Source organism: Martes martes (genome assembly GCF_963455335.1).
Source record: "Martes martes genome assembly, chromosome: 13".
NCBI classification, from domain to species: domain Eukaryota; kingdom Metazoa; phylum Chordata; class Mammalia; order Carnivora; family Mustelidae; genus Martes; species Martes martes.
Genome location: NC_137901.1, coordinates 35,817,897 through 35,840,992, shown reverse-complemented (window position 1 = coordinate 35,840,992; position 23,096 = coordinate 35,817,897). Strand labels below are relative to the sequence as shown.

At 45.9% G+C, this 23,096-nt stretch overlaps 1 protein-coding gene across 6 annotated transcripts in view; it reads left to right on the top strand.

Moving 5' to 3' along the window:
* The window catches only part of FHOD3 (formin homology 2 domain containing 3), a 460,829-nt gene that overhangs the window by 416,612 nt on the left and 21,121 nt on the right, over positions 1-23,096 (top strand). For all 6 annotated transcript variants that reach the window (XM_080821452.1, XM_080821455.1, XM_080821454.1 and 3 more), the window contains 5 exons: positions 6,430-6,612; positions 7,995-8,114; positions 8,814-8,975; positions 14,340-14,530; positions 20,537-20,729. In XM_080821452.1, the coding sequence (XP_080677578.1) occupies positions 6,430-6,612; positions 7,995-8,114; positions 8,814-8,975; positions 14,340-14,530; positions 20,537-20,729 (849 nt within the window). The remainder of the gene's footprint in view (positions 1-6,429; positions 6,613-7,994; positions 8,115-8,813; positions 8,976-14,339; positions 14,531-20,536; positions 20,730-23,096) is intronic.

The following is a 23,096-nucleotide window of genomic DNA, read 5'->3' as shown; positions in this document are numbered from 1 at the left end:
CCAGCTTCCTAGGAACCGAAAGTCCCTTCGGCCACATACACAAAACTATAGAGTACATTTTCAGGCCTGTGCTGTGTTGCCCCCATTCAAGTGGGTGCTGGACACACGGATGAGCCCAGGCCTAGGAGCCGTGGTCACTCATCCAGGCCAGGGAACTAGAATGTCCCTGCGGCTGGGTGCCTTAGCCATGCTGGTAGTTCTGCCTTTCTGGCTGAATGGCCACAGGTCATGGAAACGGTGCTGGGAAAGTAGGAGCAGCCCCCTTGGTGGCTCTCCAGCTCTGCCTCGGCTGATCGAGCTGACCTTCAGGCAAAGCACTTGACCTGCAAATTTGATGTGACCACTTCTGCCCCACATGCCTCACTGAGCAGTCACAAAAATGAAGGAAAAGATAGTCAAGATACCTTGAGAAGAAAGGGAAGAAATCCCTGTAGGAGAATAAGTGCATGAATAGAGAACCATTGACTCATGAGGTTATGTGGGTTGTACACAGACCAACCCAGGCTCTAAGGGCCCCAGCTTTCTGCTGTTGTCCCCAAAATCCCCAGGCAAGATTCTCATCCAGAGCTCTAGCCAGGTTCTGCTTGAAACTCATGGGGCAGAATAGCTCCTTGTGATAGTCTTATCTGCAGGTGAATGACATGGCCAACCCCAAAAGCCTTTGGGTTCATAAAAGATGAGACCACTCTATTTTTCTCTGGACTCCAGTTTTGAGATAACCAAGCAAGGTAGACTTAGAGTGATGCTGGCGGGACACCATCTGGGAGAAAGCAAAAAAAGAAAACAAACATGGAGATTATTACATCGTGGTTTTGTTTGATGTCTTTTTCCCTGTGAAACCAAATGGTGACCATAAAGTCATCAGTAAATTCACAGACATGGTAGAAGAATGAATTAAAGGTACCTCTTCCCACTCAGCCCTTGTCAACTGCTCCTTGAAAGGGCCATCGGCTCACCAAAGGTGGCTTCAACCCAACGTTTCCCCATCTTACAGCTATTTTTATTGCCAGGGATGTGTAAAAAAAATAAAGTGAAATAAACTGACAGATGGCAACCTCATAAATCTTCAGTGGTGAACAAATGGTTTAAATTAGTCAGAGAAGTAAAAAACAAAAGTAAGAGTGTGTGATTACTTTCCCAAAGGAAAGAAACAGCTAAAATCATTGCAGGAAAATGCCTTCCGAGGAAGGGGGGAAAGGTGTTGACAATTTTTTGTTTTGGAATTCTCGTACATGCTTCAAGCAATTTAAGCGGTAAGAAAATCAAAATACAGATTCAGCTCTTGCTTTGAAGGCTGGTTCAGTTCAGATCCTGGATGTTTTTAAAGGGGTGACATCTGCTCGGATTGTTTTGGTTATTTTTTAACACCATCTGTGTGGACAGGTGGGAGCGAGAGTGTTGTTGCCGACTGTGTGCCCGGATGCTCAGATTCTGCCCACACTGTCTCAGTGTTAAGGCCACGGTGAAGGGAATGGTGGCTCCCTTCTGCACGGTCACCATGACCAAAGCATGGAACACACGTCTTCAGTGCAGTCTGGCATCACTGGCTTCTAAGAAACTATAGAGATGACCAGCCCTGGGAACTCTCAGCAGACCCAGGATGCCAGACACCACACCCACACAGATCCCAAATCAGTTATATGTACGTTTGCATGGATTAGGATATCTTGTTCAGTTTTTTAATTTTATTTTTAATTTTTTACATTAACAAAAAGGCAAATTGACTTGTTTTGGTTCTAGGACTTTTAAAGTCTATAAAATCATGTAGTGACCAGTGTAGTCAGGATTCAGATCCATCCTGTGTCCCAGAACAGGTCTTATGCTAGCTCTTTCTAGTCATACCCATTCACCCACCTGTAGCCTCTGGTGACCACTGATCTCTTCCATGATTATGGTTTTGTCTTTTCGAGAATGTCACGTAAATGGAACCATGCAATGTAACCTTTTGAGAGTTGCTGCTTTCACTCAGCATAATGGATGATTTGAGATTCATCCAAGTTGTTCTGTGTAGCTAGAGTTGGTCCCTTTTGTATCGCTGAGCACCGCTGCGTTACAAGGATATACCATGGTTAGTCTGTTCATCTGTCCAAGGATCATGTAGCTTGGCCTGGTTTTTGGCACTTGTGAATAAAGCTGCTACAGACACATATAGGTTTTGGTTTTGTTTTTTTTTTTTAAGATTTTATTTATTTATTTAACAGACAGAGATCACAATTAGGCAGAGAGGCAGGCAGAGAGAGAGGAAGGGAAGCAGGCTCCCTGCTGAGCAGAGAGCCCGATGCGGGGCTCGATCCCAGGACCCCAGGATCATGACCCGAGCCTAAGGCAGAGGCTTTAACCCACTGAGCCACCCAGGCGCCCCGACACATCTAGGTTTTTATGTGAACATTAGTTTTCATTGTTGTGGAGTCAACAGCTACCAATGGAATTGCTGGGTCATATGGTAAATCTGTGCTTAATGGGTTTGAGGAACTATAGTTTAGTCTTTGTTCTCTTCACAGTGTCTTTCACAGAGGAAAAGGTTTTTAACTTGGATGAAGTTCAGTTTCTCAACCTATTCATTTTTGCCGTCGTGTCTAAGAGTTCATTGCCCTAACATGGGTCACAAAAATTTCCTTCTGTGCTTCCTTTTTAAAGTTTTGTAGTGTTACCTTTGACTTTGAAATCTGTGATCCCTTTTGAGTTAATTTATGTGTAACGTTTAAGGTTTAAGATTCAATTTTTTTTTTTTGCATATGGATTCCAGTTCCAACACCACTTGTTGAAAATACTATCCTTTCTCTAGTGAACTGTATTTGCACCTTGGTCAAACTCACTGGGATGTATTCGTGTCTTCTGTTTCCAGACTCCCTGTATTGTCCCACTGATCCGTGTGTTTCCCATGCCTGTGTCACACTGTCTTGTTCCTGTAGCTGTTTAGTAGACCTTACCCATTTCCAAATGTTTTTGGTTCATCCATTTTGCCGTATAACTTTTTATTTTATTTTAATGAGAAATGTGAATTTTTTTTTTAATTTAAAGACTTTATTTCTTTGACAGATAGCGATCACAAGTAGGCAGAGAGGCAGGCAGAGAGAAGGAGGGAAGCAGGCTACCCACTGAGCAGAGAGCCTGACGTGGGGCTCGATCCCAGGACCCTGAGATCATGACCTGAGCCAAAGGCAGAGGCTTTAACCCACGGAGCCATCCAGGCGCCCTGCCATATAACTTTTTAGAATCAGCTTGTCTATATCCATGAAAAATCCATGATGGTATTTCCATTGGAATTTAGTTAGATTTATAGATCAGTTTAGGGAAAATTAATCTTGAATATATTGAACCTTTCAATTTGGGAGCATGGTATATATCCCATTTATTTAGGTTGTCTCTGATCGCTTTCAGGAGCATTTTTACTTTCCAGCATACAGATCCTGCATATGATTGATTAGATTTATCCTTAAATATTTCATTATAAGTAGTACTTTTTAAAAAATTTCAGTTTGTAACTGTTTACTATCAATATAGAAATAAAATGGTTTTAATGTATTAACATTAAATCATATGACATTGTTAAACTTGGTTTTACAAATTTTTTGTAGATTCCTCAAAACTTTTTACATAGACAATTATGCTGTCTCTAATAGACATAGTTTTGCTTTTTCGTTTCTGATTTGTAAGTCTTTTTTAAGTTTTATAAACCCTGTCCTGTTCCCAATCTTAAAAGGGAAAGTATTCAGTCTGTCACCATTAAGCATGATGTGAGCTGTTGGTTTTTCATAGATGTCATTTATCAGGTGGAGGAGATTTTTTCTATTGCTGGGTTGCTGAGAGTTTTTTATTATGGATGGATGTTGAATTTTATCAAAAATATTTCTTTATCAATTGACATGATTTTTTAAAAGATTATGTATTTGAGAGGAGGATGGTGAGAGAGGCTGAGAGAGAGAATCTCAAGGAGACTTCCCACCGAGCGCAGAGCCTGATGCAGGGCTCAATCCCACAACCCTGAGATCACGACCTGAGCCAAAATCAAGAGTCAGATGCTTAACCAACTTAGCCATCCAGGCGCCCCATCAATTGACATCATTATGTGGATATTCTTATTCAGATCATTAATATGGTAGATTAATTGCAGTGATTATTTTTTTGTACTGAACCAACCTTGTGGTTATTATTTTTAATGTTACTTTATAAAGTATAGTAATGTTTATATAACTTAATATATTGACATTTACATATTTAAAATAGTTTGGTTCAGGATTTTTACATCTAGGTTCATCAGGGGCGTTGGTCTATAGTTTTCTTGTAATATCTTTATCTAGGGATTCTGGTCTTGTAAAAAGAAGGAAGGAAAGAAGGAAGGAGAAGTAAATAAATAAATAAATTAGAAAGTTCTTCCCCACTTGCTTGGATTCAGGCCACAGGTTCTGAGCTGCCGTTTTGGGGCCGTGGTTCCAGTGTCAGCTCAGTTTTCAATGTCTTTGATATGACATTTAAGGTCAGATTTACACCTAAACAGCTCAGGGATGATTCCAGAACTTCTTAAACATCATATTGCACTCGCTTTGCCAGGCTCTTCATTTTCCCTGACCTCCCTAGTACTTTCTAGCTCCCTGGGGCTTTCTTTTTTGGTCATCCAGCTAAAAGCTGGTGCTTGGTCACCTCACTCTGTCATGTATTTCCTGTGACTGTGCCTGTGTCTGGGGCCAAGTGAAGGGACAACTACATGTGCCTAGGTAACATGTGCCCACCACATGAGATTGCCTTCTACCAAGGAGAACTCCACCTGTTAGTACCTTGTACAAGAATTAAAAAGAACAAAGTAAAGCGAACATGTACATTCTTTATTGTCTTTTTTCAATTTTTTTAATTGAAAGGAAGTGACAGAACCAATTTGGGACCCAAAAGGAAGGAGTAGACCAACTGGAGAACAATAAAACCTTGAGCTTTACCCTGACTACTCCCTTAGTCTGGCCCTAGTGGGGCCATAGCCCCACTGATTGGAGGGAAAGTTTCCCTCCCGCAGAGCTGTGGGGGACTGCCAGCCCCTGCTGTCACTGTTGTCACTACTAGGAGACCCTTTTCCCATTCTTCAAGTCAGCACTAGAGGATTCCACTGGAGCTCTCTGTCTGCACCTGCTACCCAGTCCAGGTTTGGAGTTACCTGAGCTCAGAACAAGTGGTCAACTCATTACCACTTGAGTGAATTTCTGATTGTGATCTTCTTCCCTAATATACCTGCCACTGTGTGCTTTTTAGAATCTTCAGGTAGTTGCTCCATTCGTGCTGTCCAGGGTGTAGAGCTGCATTCAGTGAGACGGGGTGGAGGATGTCTACCCCCACCTTACCCAGAACCAGAGCTCCTTCCACTTCTGCCCAGATGCTTGCTACTGGAAAGCAGCGACCAAAGCTACTTAGAATTAATGAATTAACATAAGTGACCACAAAGTGGGGCACAATGCTAGAGAAGGAGAAATGAGAGAAAAATAATGACCCCTTACCTTTAATACTGTTGTTGGTGAAATGTTATATAATGGAAACTTTTACTTTCTTTTATACTACTTAGAGTTACTAACGAATTTGGATCTGTAAGAGTCATAACCCTTCTTGTGACTTTTTGCCTCCTCTGCCTTCCATCACTAATTTTAACCAGAAACAAATAGAAGCGAAAGATACTTTTTAATTATTGGTAGGTATTTCTCTTTATAAATACCGTCATCATTTTTCCTCAACCAGACTTGAGTCTGATATTGTTTAAAGTGTTTTCATGTGGGGGCTCAGTCGGTTAAGTGTCTGGTTCTTGGTTTCAGCTCAGGTCATGATCTCAGGGTTGTGAAATCGAGCCCCCACATGGGGCTCCGTCCTGGATGTGGAGTCTGCTTGGGATTCTCTCTTCCTTTCCCTCTTCCTCCGCCCCTCCCTGCCTCTCTCTCTCCCTCTGTAAAAAGATAAGAATGAAAAATGTTTTTTCATTTCCACATAAAATGTAAAATATGACTTAAATATTTAAAACAATTTAAATTGTGTTATGCCCCATGTGCAAAAGCCAGTCTGAGTTCTCACATAGTCGAGACAAATTTTCTCTATTTCCTGGGAACAGGGAGCTGCTTTCTAACCTTCTATATTATGCTTTTCCCTTTCTCTCACCTCCCATCCCCCTTTCTTACCTAGAACGTGCTTCATGTTTGAGACCCAGAAAATTTAGGGCAAATTATTTAAATTCCTCTTGAAACAGGAGATTAAAGGAAAGAGATAAAGAGAGCATTTTAAAATAAATGAATGTGAATTTAGAGTCTACCTGATACCTTTTTTCTCTACAGCATTTGGTTTATACTGATGGCAGAATCTCTTTACTACCTGTTTGGAAAATCACAGTATGATTTTGGCAACATCAGAGGGCTGGGACAGGGTCCATCACTAAGAATATACTACATTGTCCCATCTTTCCAGAAAATTCTAACCATGATTCCCACCGAGGAAGAGAAGCAGAAGATCCAGGAGGCGCAGCTGGCCAACCCTGACGTGCCACTGGGCAGTGCGGAGCAGTTCCTCCTCACGCTCTCCTCCATCAGCGAGCTCTCAGCTCGGCTCCACCTCTGGGCATTCAAAATGGATTACGAAACAACAGAAAAGGTACACACTTAAGAAGGGAGTTAGCCAACCCTCCCCCGCAACGTTGAGAAAGTCAGTTTTTTATTGGTGACAGTCATGAAGTATCATTCTTGAGTGAGGGTTTGAAGGGCAAGTTGAAGATAATGAGGTTGTAGCGACACTAAGTGATTGGTCATGGCAGTGAGGCGTTTCTCTCCAGGGGCTGCCTGGCCCCACCTGGCACCCTTGCTTGAGGGTCCCAGATGACTGGTTAAAAAAAAAAAAATTAAATTTTCTGACTGTGTAACTCATTGTAATAATTTGGAAAATGTAGAAATGCACTAAATAGAAAGTGACTTCTAATCCTTCCTCCTGAAGACAATCACCTACAGTGCCGTTGACTGTGGCAGTTGGCCTGGCAGAGTCACTTTGAGAGAGTATCTCCGTAGGAAGTTGAGGGCAAACCACTCTAAGAGGTTGAGAGGGGACTAGAAGGAAAGGGACCTTAACAGTGACGGCATGGGAAGATACATCTGAGTGAGTAGTGTGGAAGGAGCCGTGTCTTCTGGACTGGGGAAATGGGAGTATTTTTACAGGCTGAGCAGAAGGAAGCAGTAAAGAGGAAAGAGATGAAAGGTGAGCTGGAATGAGCTTAATTGAGAGGAAGTGCCCAAAGGGGACAGATCCAAAGCATAAGAGAGCCTGTGGGGTCTCCAGCCTCTGGCAAAGGGAGCAGCAAGGTTTATCCTAAGGACCAGATAGGTGGCAATGGGTGTAGGGGCATCAGGAGGGAACCATGGTGTTTGAATTCATTCAGAAATCAAGTGAGGAAGAAGAGATATGGGACTGCTGAGGTGACTTGGTGTGATTTAGTCTCAAAACCATTGTGGAAGTCTGAGAGAGTGGGAGTTAAGAAGGCAGTGGCAGAAATGAGGATGGCAGTGTTCTAGAAAGTAACCAGGGCTAAGAGGTGGCCAGCCACAGAGTGCCAAGAGGGGAGGTTGGGAAACCTGATGGGTCCAGGGACAGTGAGGGACAGTTCCTGGTGACATCTGCCTAGAAGAGGAAAGTGAAGAGGAAGACCATGGTCCGAATGCTGAAGGTACATGTGAAGGAAGTAGAGAAGAGGGGAGGGTGGTCTAAGTGTCCTGCCTGAGCTTGGTGGATGGGCAGGAACCGGGGAAGACTTGTCACCCCAGCACAGGTGGCCATATGTTCCCATTTGGTCTCCACTGAGGAGACTTTGAGGCCTAGACTGCCCTGCTGCCTCTTGGCACTTTTCCATACCTAGGAGAATGGGCCTGCCGCATGGGACTGCCTTACACCAAGGAGAACTCCACTGTGGTTACCCTGTACAAAAAGAACAAAGTAAAGCCAAAATGTGCATTCTTTATCATCACCTTGCAATTTTTTGTAATTGAAAGGAAGTGGCAGAACCACTTTTGGATCTGAAGGAAGGAATAGACCAACTGGAGAACAATAAAACCTTGGGCTTTATCCTGTCTACTCTCTTAGCCATTGGGAACTTTCTAAATGGAACTAATGTAAGTGTCTTATATCCCTTATTGTCCTATCTCCCTTGTCACAAAATCCCTGCCCTTCATTTGCTGAGGGAGGTTGTACCTCTGGTCCCCCAAAGCACCAATGAAGTAACTTTTGTATTTTCTTTCTGGAAAATCTAGGAGGAATTTTGTCCTTAACTTATCGTGGCCTATTTATTTGAGTCTGTGTTGCTATTAAATAAGAAAATTTAGAAAAGTAAGCACCCTGTTCCTTACGAAGCTTGGCTACTCTCAAAACTGACATTGGAAAGAATTTCTTCCACCTCCCTCCCCCATTTTTTCCTAAACTTATCACTCAAGTATTTGTACTTAGGCACATTATAAACCAACTTAAAAAAAAAAAAAATTGGCCTGTCTCTGGTCAAGAAGAAGAAAAGTAGAGGACAAAGAGAGAAAGAAGTTGTAGATACCCAAATGGGGAGACCCAGCTCCACAGCTCCCTGATTTAGGGGTAGAGGCCTGGGACAGCTCATGGCTGATGGCTGTAGTGGGAAAGGGCTGGAGGCTTATTTCGCGCTCAGTTGTGGCTTGTCCATACATGATCCTGAGTGTGTGGCCTGAGAAGTTCCGGTTGCAGAGGAACTACATATCAGGGCACCCCAAACAGGGCATTGATTCTAGCCATTTGTGCCTTTCTGTATAAAACTTATTCTTGTCCTTTATCTGATGTTTACCACACAGGCCAAAGCGTTTGAGTTAAGCTACCTCGAGAAGGTTCCAGAAGTCAAAGACACCGTGCACAAGCAGTCGCTTCTCCACCACGTGTGCACCATGGTGGTGGAAAACTTCCCAGACAGCTCTGATCTGTACTCCGAGATCGGGGCCGTCACCAGGTCAGCCAAGGTACGTCTGTGGGCAGAGAGGAGTGGGCCGTGCCTTTCCCTCAGCTGTTGGATCTTTGTCAGTCATCTCTGAGGAGCACAGACTCTATTAATTAAAAACGTCCAAGGGCAGCCCCTGCTCTAGGGTTTGTGGATATGATTTGTCTGACGCCATTCCCAATGGACTTTTAAGATCCTTTTGCCATCTCTGGGTCTCTGTCATATTCTTTCCTGCTGAGGTATGTGAGGCAGGTCTGCCGACCCGGTCCTAGTCCCTGCACCCGCTCTGGAGCAGTGTTCCTCTCCAGGCCTGGATTCTCCCGAGCATGGAAACTTCTCCACTGGCTTTCGGTGGGCACAAATGTCACAACGATGCAGTTTGGCTCCTCCTCAGAATTCCATAGGACCCTGCGGTGAGGCGTGGAGTCAGGAAACGGAGGGCACCTGGCCTTCTGTGCACCCATAGATTGGCTGGCTCTTCCTATGATCTTACACAGAGGGAACAGTTGACAGGGCTGTAAACTGCATACAGTTTTGGCCCCTTGGCTGCAGACTGTTACACTGAGTGCACAGTTAAAATCTTCATGAACTTGTGGTTTCTATAGAAAAGAGACAGTGGCACTAGCTGGACACCCAGCTGCCCCACTTGCCTCACTGAGGCTGAACCACCCCCGGGGAGTCCCCAGCACAGCACAGCTGGACGATGCGAGGGTCTCAGGAGCAACAGGAGATGCCGGGGGAAGAGCTAATAGGGCAGCAGGGGTCAAGCCAGTGTGAGGGAAACTCCTGGAAACCCAGCCTGGGCAGGTTGAGGAGCTGAAAGCAGATGACCGTTAGCTCTGGGACACTCTGGACCCTAGTTTAAGAAGAGGAGAGAGAGTGGTGGGCAGTGGGGAAGGGGCCTTGCCAGAGTCTCCTTCAGGGAACTCAATCTTGCCACCTTCTCCCACAGAACTGGCTTGTGGGGCCACAGGGGCTGGGACCCTCCTTCACCCGCCTCGGGAGCAGCAGGCAGGCAGCTGCCAGTTACGGCAGGCAGGGGGCCCTGGGCCGGCCTGACAGGGGGCCTGCCTTGTGGCAGAGGGAGGCATGGCCGGCTGGCGATCCCCCAGCTGTAAGAGCTGACCACAGGCTTCTGAAAACACGGACTCCTTTACTTCCCAGACACCCTTCCTGTGTTTACTGTGTGCCAGGCACTGTTCTGAAGTCTTTTCAAACAGCACGTCAGGATCCTAACCAAGACCAGAGGCCCCTCTGCGTGTGGCAGCTGGGGGACCTCCAATGGCTGCTCCGACACCCACCGCGAGCACCTTCCCAGAAGGCAGTTTGTTAGGAATACCTCCCTCTGAGACAGGGTCTGCTGCAATGCTAGAGTCATCTTTGTCCTGTTTCCCAACCCACACAGAACAAGTACGTCCCTTAGTTGTCTGTGGTCCTTTGTTCTTTCCCAGGGCCGCCTTCTAGGTGGAGGCCGCCTAGGACTAAAGTAGCCTGGCCGAGGAGTCCCCCCAAGGCTGGCCCCCAGTGACTGCCCCCACCCGACCCCTAGGATCAGGCCTTTCCCAAAGGGTGTTCAGTTTTTAGTTAAGTAATAACGAAATAACGTAGCCTTATGCCAAGATTGGCTACACAAGCCAAAAGTGCGGGTCAATTTTCTCGATTAACTGTGGCAGTTGCTAAAGATGACTGTTGACCCAGCTCCTTGTGACTTGCAAAAGGGTGTCTACCGCTTCTTAACCTTTATTCCCAAAGCCTTTTGGGGTATTGAGGGGTCTTTCTGTGTAGGTGGGCACCAGATAAGCCTCAGGAAACCCCAACCCTCCTTGCCTTCACTCCCCTGGTATGTCACTTGTGGGGCTCAGCACTGCTGCCGCCAAGGACCAGGCTGCTCTGGCATGGGCGGGATAACCGTGTCCCTGAGCTGTCCCACAGCATCCCGGTCTGACTTGATAAGGTTGGACCTTGCTTCAGAGCACAGCTCATGGGGCTTCCCACACACAAAAGTGGCCCCTGTGGATCTGTTCTCAGGCAAGCACTTCCTTCTCTAAGACGGCAGCCAGGCCAGCTCTGTCTCTGGGGTGGAATTTTTTAGGGGCAAATCGAGGCTCAAGGCATGCTGGTTGAGAGCTTGGACTTGAGCCAGAGAGATTTGTGTTCAGATCCCAGTTCCACTGCTTAGAGCTGTGTGGTCTCTCACAAGCGACTTCACCTTTCTGTGCATCCGTTTGACCTAGGAAGAGAACCCGAGGTCAGGAGATAATTGTGAAGACTTAGGTCGCCTGTGCCCGTGGCCTCCGGCCAGGCAGCAGCTGGGGGAGGCTGCCTTCCAACCCCCGGCTGGAGAAGCTTCGCAAAGCTCAGCCCTCAAACTGCCCTTCACCAGAAGCCTCCCCATCTGGCTTCTGCTGGCAATGGGTCACTTTCTTCTGCCCCCACCTTAAGGGCTCACGGTAGACTCTCCTCCCCAGAAAACCATCTCTTACTGGGCGTCCGAGGCTTCTCTGCGCCCGTTGCCTCACTGGCCGGACGTCACCTGTGCAGTGCTGCTCGGTGCCTGTCTGGGCCAAACTGAGCTTATTTTACCGTGTCTCAGGGAGCTGCCAGGTGCAAATGAGGACAGAGCCAGAGAGTTAGGATTAGATGTCTTACAATTGGCTTAAAATCTCCTAGACGTCGTTACTTGTCAGTCCCAGGTCATCTGGTCTTTTCTAGACTGAACTATTGAGTTCTTTTCTGAATCTGCATTTTTCCCCCTTCTTGGCTGAACACCTGATTTTTTTATTTTTATTTTTTCTCAGCTCCACTATATTCTAGGAGAGTGAAGCTTTTTCTACTCTGGACCCAGAATTCCTTTGATCTCAGGCAAATCATTTTTCTCGGAGTCACACGAGCCCCCTGCTTACCTGAATCCCGGGGCTCTGCCTAAACTTCCTTCTGTTTCTGGCTCTTCAGCACCTAAGAAACCCAGGACTTGCGATGTCTTGCCTGGCCCTCAGGGCATCCCTTGTGCTCAGCTTGGCTTCACCCCCTCTGGTGATAGATCCTTCTACCTTCCTTGACTTGATCCCCTCCATTGTCTCGTGGAGGGCGGGACCACTCACATCCAGGCTCACTCTTTTTTTTTTTTTTTAAATATTTTTTTTTATTTCTTTTCAGCGCACCAGAATTCATTGTTTATGCACCACACCCAGCGCTCCATGCAATACGTGCCCTCCATAATACCCACCACCAGGCTCACCCAACTTCCCATCCCCCGCCCCTTCAAAACCCTCAGATTGTTTTTCAGAGTCCACAATCTCTCATGGTTCATCTCCCCCTCCAATTTCCCTCAACTCCTTTCTCCTCTCCATCTCCCCATGTCCTCCATGTTATTTGTTATGCTCCACCAATAAGTGAAACCATATGATACTTGACTCTCTCTGCTTGACTTATTTCACTCAGCATAATCTCTTCCAGTCCCATCCATGTTGATACAAAAGTTAGGAATTCATCCTTTCTGATGGAGGCATAATACTCCATAGTGTGTATGGACCACATCTTCCTTATCCATTCATCCGTTGAAGGGCATCTTGGTTCTTTCCACAGTTTGGCGACTGTGGCCATTGCTGCTAGGAACACTGGGGTGCATATGACCCTTCTTTTCACTACATCTGTATCTTTGGGGTAAATACCCAGTAGTGCAATTGCAGGGTCATAGGGAAGCTCTATTTTTTAATTTCTTAAGGAATCTCCACACTGTTCTCCAAACTGGCTGTACCAACTTACATTCCCACCAACAGTGTAAGAGGGTTCCCCCTTCTCCACATCCTCTCCGACACACATTATTTCCTGTCTTGTTAATTTTGGCCATTCTAACTGGTGTAAGGTGGTATCTCAATGTGTTTTTGATTTGAATCTCCCTGATGGCTAGTGATGAAAGGCAAAGGAAACAAAAGTGAAAATGAATTTTTGGGACGCCATCAAGATCAAAAGCTTCTGCACAGCGAAGGAAACAGTCAACAAAACAAAGAGGCAACCCACAGAATGGGAGAAGATATTTGCAAATGACACCACAGACAAAAGACTGATACCCAGGATCTATAAAGAACTTCTCAAACTCAACACACACAAAACAGATAATCATGTCAAAAAATGGGCAGAAGACATGAACAGACACTTTTCCAAAGAAGACATACAAATGGCTATCCAGGCTCACTCTTAACCTCTGTCATCTAAGCAATGGCAGCTCATCTCCATGCATCTGCTTTCTCCTTCTGACCTTGATTTGCCCAGCATTCCCCCTTCCCACCATGTCCCATTGTGCTTCTACTTCTCTGCCCTCAGTCTCCTCCCTAAAGCTCACCAATTTATGTGTTTCTGCCACCCCTCCTCACCTTCTCACTTTCCCCGGTCCCACAGCTGTCTGTATTAAATGCTCTCAAGTGCATTTTTTTCCCTGACAAACTCTTTGATTCACATAATTTCTAGTCTAGAAATTCAGTAAAAGCCTTACTTTAGAAGGCCTCAGCTCAGGCTACCTCAGTGAATCCAGACGTCCCCACTTCCCTGAAGAGCACAGCGGGGCCGCATCACATCTGTTCTTTGCACACACGGCTTGCATCTGCCAGCAAGACTTCTCTCTCTCTCTCTCTCTCTCTCACGCGCACGCACACGCATGCACGCATGCCTGTGGGTTCTGTACCTCCTCAGTGTTTGGTCTGTACACCTGTCTGTACAGCGAGTCTCCTTGAGTGAGATCAGCAGCTTAGTCTCATTCAACATCCATCTCTGCGTTCTCAGCGCCTGGCGTAGGAACTGACACACACCGGTTTCTCCACGGGCGTGGGTTGAATAAATGAATTGGGGGAGAAATAAAATTTGTCGCACAGTGTAAAAGAGATCACTGTGAAGAGGCGCTGTCTGCCCCTGAACAGACCGTCTCCCCATATCAGAATTGGTATATTCCTGTATATTCCTTCAGAACTGGTATATTCCTGTAACCCTAAGTGAAAAAATCATCTCTCAAGAACAAGAGTACTCTGAGAAATTTTATGAGACATCTGCTCAGTTCATCTGGTACTGGGTTCCTTGATATGTTTTAATTTACAGTTCCCGAAGACTTTCCTAAGATTTCTTTCCAAATATGGGGGGGGGGAGGGGAGGATGGAGAGAAGAGTGATATTTGCACTGGGTTCATTTGGAGAACAGTTTTATCACTAGATAATTTGATGTCAAGATAATGACAGATACACATGTGGGTAATTTTTAGGCCCTCAATATGTTTGTATTGCAAGATGTAAATTTGGTTTTGATGTTTATTTCTCCCCGGAGGCGGTTGAGTTTCCTGGTTCAGGTTGGTGTCCGGCGGTTTGAGCCCATTTGCCGTTGTTCTCCCTCTGATTTTCAGGTTGACTTTGATCAACTTCAGGATAATTTGTGTCAGATGGAGAGAAGATGCAAAGCTTCATGGGATCACCTCAAGGCAATTGCAAAACATGAAATGAAACCAGTTTTAAAACAGCGAATGTCAGAATTCCTAAAAGACTGTGCAGAACGGATTATAATTTTAAAGATTGTCCACCGAAGAATAATTAACAGGTGAGTGGATGAAGGAACCAGTGGTAACACCTGTACACAGTGGCATGTTAAAAATGGTCTACAAACCACGATCTGAAGGTTACGTTTACAGAAGTTGTACTGTAAATTCATAGAAAATACACCTTCGCACAGGTTTGTTTCAGGGGTATTTTCTTACACACACCCCCCAATAATAGAATGTCATTGGATTTTGAGGTTGCAAGCAATCTCAGAGATAATGTGATCCAAAAATCCTTCTTAATCTGGAATCGCCTCTCTCAGATCTTTCTTTTTTTTTTTTTTTTTAAGATTTTATTTATTTATTTGACAAAGACACAGCGAGAGAGGGAACACAAGCAGGGGGAGCGGGAGAGGGAGAAGCTGGCCTCCCGTAGAGCAGGGAGCCCGAAGCGGGGCTCGATCCCAGAATCCTGGGATCATGACCTGAGCGGAAGGCTTGAGCCACCCAGGGGCCCCACCTCTCTGAGATCTGACCAGTAGAGCCTGTATGTCTACATCTGTTTGAACAGGTCTGTGTGCACACAGCCTGTGTCCTTGCAGGGCCATTTGACTTGCTGTCAGTGAAACTCCTTTATATGATCTGCAGTGTTTCCTCCAAGACCTCGCACCTGCTGTGGCCTGCCTGGGTGAGGCCTGGGCCCACCACCAGTGTCACCCTCTGGGCAGCCGCCCTTAGAGTCACGGGACCCAAGAGGCCCCTGGGAGATGCACAGGGCTGTAGGAGGCCTTGCCTGCCTGCACGGAGGCTGGCTGGGGTCCAGGCCTTCTCCACTGCTGTCCAGGGCTGGCTCATCTGTAAGCAGGAGCAGCATCCAGACCCAAACGTGGGTCTTCTGACTTCCTGGGCCAGGCCGGTTCTGACCACGCACCACCACTCTCTTCTGGGTGATATCAGAGTATGGTTGTAGGCTCCTTGGCCTGGCCTTCGGGGTCCAGCTGCTCTGTCCTGGGCCTTACTAAGTAGATGGGCCTGTCCCCAGACCTGCAGGCTGGGGTCCACCCAGAGCAGGTGCTCTGGTGACAGGCCTTCGGAGACAGGCCTTGTCGTGGTTCTGTGAAGGGAGCCCACCCCTTGGGGCCTTTCCAGGAGACCTGCTGCCCCTCGAGTGCATTCCCAGGCTGGTGTCTGAGCACTTTATTATTTTTTTAAACAGATGGGCAGTATTTTCTTTTATCCTTCTCAGTGTTGTATTTTTTTAAATTAACTTTTTAACTCTTCCCTTCTATCCCACCCTCCTCTAACCTTCTTTTTTCTTTCCTTCCTTCACCCTCTTTGAACCCACCAGCACTTTAACAACGCAATTGTCTTGTCTGCTGAGAGTTCTTCCCCACCTTTGCTGCTTCGGTAACTGTACACCTCTGGGTTTTGATCCAGACTGTTGCAGGGCGGAGAAGGTAGTGGTAGTCTTTAGATGTTAGCCAAGGCAAGAGTAGGGAAGAGACTCTTCCCTCCAGGCTGACCACAGTCCACTACTCAGTACTTCAGGAATTCAGTTGTAAGCCCCTCACACTGCACTCCACCTTGACCTTACAGGCCCCTCTGGGGTGAAGGGACTGATCAGAGACTTCTCAGTGAAATCAAAATACACTGTGCTTTTAACTAGTTTAAAAAGCGGAGTCTGGGAATGTGAGCGGCTCTGGCCCTCCATGCTTAGTAGGATACGAGCAATTTCCAACTTAAAACTGCTCGAATAAACAAATAGTTTCCACTTGGAGTGTTATGAATCTGGAGCAATTTTCTGAAGGCCTTGTAAAGCTTTTAGGCCTGATCACATTAGCCATTTTATCCCAGACAGGTAAAAACTCATCTTGGTGATGCAGCTGTTCCTTAAGCTATAGGCATCTGTGCGTGTTCTCATGTATGTGTGTGTGTGTGTGTGTGTATAAAATGCACATAATGATTGCTCCGATTGTCTCATTCTCCTTGGTAAGCTGGTCACCCAAATGACAGTTGCTCTACATGACCTAGGTCCCTTTCTCCTCACTGGTGCCCATCCCACTGGGGATGCCCAGCACGAACTAAGAATCATGGGTATAAAAGGGGCATGGGTCCAGGTAGTCGCCAAGCCAAGACACCAAACCATAGCACCCTGGCTTCAGATGATGTTGTTAACAGGAACACCATACACAGAAGTGATGAAAGTAGGATTATTTTGTTGAAATGACCATGGAGGCCCGAGAGCCCGGGAGGCTGTCCTTCCTTTCTCCCTCCCCAATGACCAGCATTTCCCAGGAGCATCGCCTGTGACTCCTGTGGTCTAACATGTCCCCTTTACATGCTGGACAACTGAGACCCAGAGAGGAGTAAAACCCTAGTCGAGGTGAGTACAGGTAGAATCCTTCGCAGTGTGCAGATCAGCCAGAGGAAGAAGTTGGAAGCAGCTAGGCCTTCATCTTTTTTCCTCACCTGCAAGTGTGAGAGTTATTTTGTTACCTGTGTAATTAGGAATTCATGCAACAGGTTACTTTTTGAAAGATGCCGATGTCCCACAGGCACGGCTCGGAGGTTCTCAGGGTGTGAAGGTTATCTGGCTCCTGCGGGCGAGCTCAGACCTTCACAGGCAGCAGAACTGCGGATCTGTTCTCATGACACTCAGATATGCAGAGAAAATAACTTTGGCTTCCCTCACCGTCCAGTCCAGCTCCTTAATGATCCACTGCCTGACAGGACAGGTCTGCTGACCCAGCCGGTAATGTAAACAGCTAAACTTTTCATCTCCTGAATGTTTGGTCTTCAGGAGTTCAACTCGTCCCTGCTACCCCTCTCAAAGTTGGCCTTGGGGAAGAACAGTGATTTCTAGTGCTCAGTGGGGAAGAAGGGGAGATAGGTTCCCAGATGGAGCCATCTGGAACCTCACGAGCCTCGTGTGAGGACAGGATAGGCCCGCGTCTGCTGGCACCCCCTGCTGTGATGGGCATTTGAAGGGACAAGTCATTGGGTCTCCCCTCTCTCTGCTCCACTCATCCCCTCAGACCCTTCTGGCTCTCTGCTCACACCCTCTGTGTTCCCAAGGGTCTGTTATACACTACACAGTGTCCCATGAGGGCTGAGGAGTCTGGCCAGACCCTCCTACTTCCTCACCTTACCAGGCTGCTGTTTGCACTCTGCCAGGCGTGTTCTGTTTGGGTCTGGAACCCTCTGTCTTGTACAGGGACCTCCTGATGGGACAGAAATCCCTCTTGGCCTCAGCACACCATAGCCTCTCAAACAGCCCTCTCTCTACTCCAGGTTCTCCTTGGAGAGAGATGAGAACCCACCTTCCCTGCTCCCCTTGGTCGTGGAGTGAAAGCAGCTGGCGCTTCACCTCCCCTTCCTGTCTGGCCCTCCCTTAGTTACTCCACTGGGTCTCCTCTTGGTCAAGCGGCAGATAAAGGAACTTAGACAATCAGCTTTCAAAAAGCATCGTATGGCTGAGAAGATCTCATTCTGCAAGCCTGAATGTGCATATTCCCCTTTCTTTTCACACTGCCCCCTCCGCAGCAGCCTCGCGTGCCCGTAGACTCACTCGTTGGGGCTGAGTTACACACACGATGATGGGCACTGGAGCCCGGTGGAGGAAGGCCTTCGGAGAACTCAGCAAGGGGCTGGCACTCCAGGGGGAGAGATGGGGAGACAAGTGACATCCACACTGGCTTCCTGGTACCCCCAAATCCGCCCCTCCCCTTCCTGGGCCAGACCCCGTAATCATTGACACACTTGAGGAAAAGAGTGGATGATGAAACAGAGCAAAGAGACTGAGTGATCATCCCCTCGATTTTTCCTGCGTGCGCTATCCTATGCTACTGCATCATAGATCCTATATGCCCTCTCTGGTGTCAGGTAGGAGTAAGAGCCAGGAAGAAGGATTAAGAGTATAATCAACACAGGGAGTGACAAAGTGTTGTTTACAAAACAGATCAGGCTTCTCTGCGGAGGTGATGGTTGGGCAGAATCTTGTAGGATGAAAGCCAGGAAACAGCTGGGATTAGACACCTTTCAGAGCCTGTGGTCCCGCCAATGGGATGGCCTCCCTGGTCCTCCTACTACAGGCTTTCAGCCATCTCAGTGTCCCTGTAGGATCCCTGCATACCAGCCCCAGGGCCTGAGGCTTCTTAAGGAATCTTGAGTTCATTGCGGCTGGGTTCAGTGGAGATGAGAGAGGAAGTGGGGCCGCTTGTGTGGTACCTTGTATGGATGGACCACGTTTTGTTAACCTGTTCATTTTTTGGACATTTGGATCATCTTTACTTTTTGGCTGTTATGATTATTGCTGCTAGGAACATTTCTATAGAGGTTTTGTGTCGTCATGCATCTTCTTTTCTTCCGGGTATATATGTAGGAGCAAAATTGCTAGGTCATAGGGTAACCCTGTGTTTAACTTTTTGAGAACTGCCAGACTTTTCCATAGCAGCTGAACCATTTTATGGCTCTACCTGCTGCATTGTGAGGGCTCCAGTCTCTCCGAGTCCTCGCCCACTCTTGTTACTATCTATAGTTTTGATTTTCATTCTCCTAGTGATATGAAACAACTTTTCATGCACTTATTGTCTATTTGTGTATCTTTTTTGGAGAAATGTATGTTCACGTCCTTTGTCCATATTTTCTTTGTCTTTTCAGTGTTGCGTTGTAATATTTCTTTATATATTCTGGATACAAATCTCTTATCAGACACATGATTTGCAAATCCTCTCTCATTCTGTGGGTTGTTTTTTCACTCATGATGGTGGTCTTTTGAGACATCAAAGTGTTTAATTTTGATGAAGTCGAGTTTATCTATTTTTGATTTGGTTGCTGATAGTTTGGGTGGTCATATAAGAACAAAATCATTGGGTAATCCAAAGTCATGAAAAGTTACAGTCTGTGTTCCTCTAAGAGCTTTATAGTTCTAGGTAAATTTTCTGACTTTAAACAGCATTTTTTCAGCCCCTTTCATTACAAGTTGTCTGTTTTACTTTATTATTCTTCACATAAAGAATAAGCCCATTTCCCTCACTTCAAAACAAAACAAAACCCCTATTCATACTGTACAAATTAGAATGATCAAAAACAAAAGTAGTTGTCCACAAATAGTAGTATCATTTATATAAGACTGTTTGGTCTACATACATAATGTCCCACTGTCTCCTACTATCTTCTTTCTCATTTCCTGATAACTAAAGATGGTGTACATGTTTGCTTATTTAATTTCTTTTACAAAGTGCTTGTCAAAAAAATCCAATAGTTTTTAATTTATAAAGTTAAATAGCTGAAATTTATTTTGGGCTGCTTATGTGGTGTTTTTTAATGAAATTAAGATTGTATGTGGGGCGCCTGAGTGGCTCAGTCAGTTAAGCATCAGACTCTTGATTTCAGCTCAGGTCATATCCCAGGATCATGAAATCCGGACCTATGTTGAGCTCCACAGCCAGCATGGAGCCTGCTTAGCATTTTCTCTCTCTCTCCCTTTCTCTCTGCCCCTGTGCCCTCCCCACTCATTTGTGCACACTCTCAAAAAAAAGAAAAAAAAAAGGGATTGTATGTAATATCATGAGAAAATATTTCAGATTATTTACTCACAGAAAACGTAATCAGCATTTTTACAAACCATCCGCTAACAGCTCATGTGATTGGGTTTATTCCAATAATCATTACAGCAGGTTCTCAAGGAATCGCTAAGCTGTATTTCCTTATTCCGTATTCAGCTCTTACATAATCTAGAAACTTGTGCAGTGTTTTCTTTAAAATAGAGCTTTACCCTCTTTCTTATAAAAGTTTTGCACATACATTTTAGAAAAACAGTAAACCACCGAGAAGCAAACAAAACAGTAACTAAATCCTGAAATCCCACCACCTAGACATCCTCCATCAACGAGAAAGTGAGTTGAACTTGACTTCTGGTTGAACTGGTGCTCCAGAAGACTCAGCCCCAGAGCCCCAGAAATGAAGAGCAATGCCTGCCTGACTGGTTTCCTGCTGGGAGTTTTTAGACCATTGGTCTTTGTTCCTTAGAACTGGCATCATCACCGCTATTGGCTTTTCCATTGCAGGTTCCATTCCTTTTTGCTGTTCATGGGGCACCCGCCTTATGCGATTCGGGAAGTCAACATAAACAAGTTCTGCAGGATCCTCAGTGAATTCGCGCTTGAGTATCGCACCACTAGGGAAAGGGTTTTGCAGCAGAAACAGAAACGGGCCAACCACAGAGAAAGAAATAAGACCAGAGGGAAGATGATCACCGATGTAAGTTCCGTGAAACCCATCTCTTTGTGTCATTTGTTCCGAAAGCAGATGAACCCCCACAGTGTGGGGCTGACCTTGTGTGTGTGTGTGTGTGTGTGTGTGTGTGTGTGTGTGTGTGTGTGTAAAAAAAATGCCATCTTTTAAAAAGTGCTCTTAAACTCTTCCCCTCCTATTACTGTGAAAATCTGCTATTATGACAGACATGGGATAAGTCCGTGTGAATTAAGGCTATGTGGCTAGTGGAGGAACTTTAACCCATGTCGGGATGTTGTAGGCTGTGGTGTTGTGAAAAGCTTGATGCTGTTTTCAACCTCTGGAATGTGGGTAAAAGTGGAAGAAAAGAAAAAATATAAAAGACAGTGCCACGTGTCCTAGGAAGACAGATATACTGATTTGGGAATTGAGTCAGGATTTTAATCGTTCTAACAGTGCTATACAACCAGTCAGTTGACACATGGACCACCCATTCAAGGCACTGAATCGAGAAAAAATGGATGTGGTTGCTCAAAGACACAATCTGAGGGTCCCTTGGGTCAGAGAACATTCAGATGGGAAGAGATCCACAGAACGGTGAATCCAACAGGAGTTCCCCACAGCCCCTTGGGGGTGGGAGTGGGCACCTGCACACTTGTATGCTTCCCCTGTTCCTGGGCTCCCCTCTCCCACCTCAGCCTGGAACCCTGTAGGCCACAGGTGCTGTGGGCGTTCAGATGCAAGATGCTCTGTAAGTGGAAGGGAAAGGGATGTGTGAAGATGCCAGAGATGAAGACCCACCATGTAGGTGCCTCTTTCTGGTGGGTCTTTAGGGAACTTAACTCATCTGTTTGTGGATCTGCGAAGCACATTGGCACTCAGTGATATGGAGAATGGGATGGGTAAATGTCCAAGCGGTAGAGTGCCATCATTCTAAGTGTTGCAAGCCTCAAATTAGGCAGATTTCTTTGGGAAGGAATCAAATCAGTTCTGCCCACCGTCTCCAGGTAGGTGTGCATGTTGTAGGAGAAACAGAGGGCACGTAATTACTGGCCACATTCTTGAGGGATATGGAGACAGGATCCATCAGCTCAGAAATTTTGTTGTAATTTTAAGACATTTCTAAGAACAATCAGGGACTCATCCCCTCACCCAGACTCCTTGTTCACTTGGAATTTTCTCAACCCTTACGTCACTTCTCTGCAGAGGGGCCCTTTGTATAGCCTGCTGCAGTTCCGAATGCCCGTGCCACCAGCTGAAATCTGGGTTTGGTAGGACGTGTAGCCTCCCAGAGGACAGCAACGGGAAGCAAACTGAATCCATCTGGGCAAACTGTGCCCACTTCTCATTCCAAGGTGTTATTTTTAAAAGTTTTAAAAGGGGCTTCCTTGTTTCTGAGGAAGTGAGACACATTGGCGGGTGAAAACTACAAGCCCAATAGGCTTAATAGTTATGAAAACACAAAAATTTCTTGCCAAATTCTTGAGATTTTTTATAGATGCCACTAATTTTCGAATTCTGCCCTTCTCTGAAAACATTCAGCTTGCCTATTTATAAACAAGGGTGAATGTTTCTAGAGTTTGACTCAAAAATATTTAAATTGCCATTCAGATGTGGACAGAGCTGGCTTCAGGGTTCATCCTCCATGGGGTCCAATGTTCAGGGGTCAAAGTGGCATCATTCACGTAGAGAGACTGCCATCTGCTGGAAGATTAGGATATTGTCGCTCAAGACGAAGTGTAGAGCTGCTTTTCTGGACTCTCAATTAAGTTCCCTTTGTGTGCCCACATGTGCAACTGCAGTAGAAGACAAACTTCTACCCCAAGGATGTCCTCATGATTAGAAAACCACACGTACACAACTTAAACCACTAAAAACAAAACCTGGCAATAAATGGAGTCCCTGAACATTAGAGCTGGAAATGATTTTTAGAGAAAATCATTTTTAATATAGATGCTGGGTGAAATGAATGCGGAAGTGGTAGCAATTAGAGATGATTTTAGGAAAACAATTATTGTTTAAGACACAGTGAAATCTGGGGAAAATCCAAAGACCCTGCGTTTGGACTCTACCCTCTATCTGCCCTTGTGTGCCTGGTGCGCCTCTTCTTTCTCTCCTTCTGAAGTGCAGGCTGCTTTTCTCAAAATCCAGGAGCCCTCCCGGGTAGAAGTCAGTGAGAAACTAAGAGGATTCCTCATCCTTGTGCCCGGAGCTAGCTCTAGACAAAATAGTGACATAGACAAGGCAAGCAGCATAAGACACCGTGGCCCTGTCTGCTGTCATCATATTCAAGATGGGCTGCAAGACCTCAGGCCATCAGTCCCAGGACCTCCCCATCAGGGTGCAGGGGGGAGCACTGTTGACCTTGAAAATGAACCAGCTGTTATTTTAGCA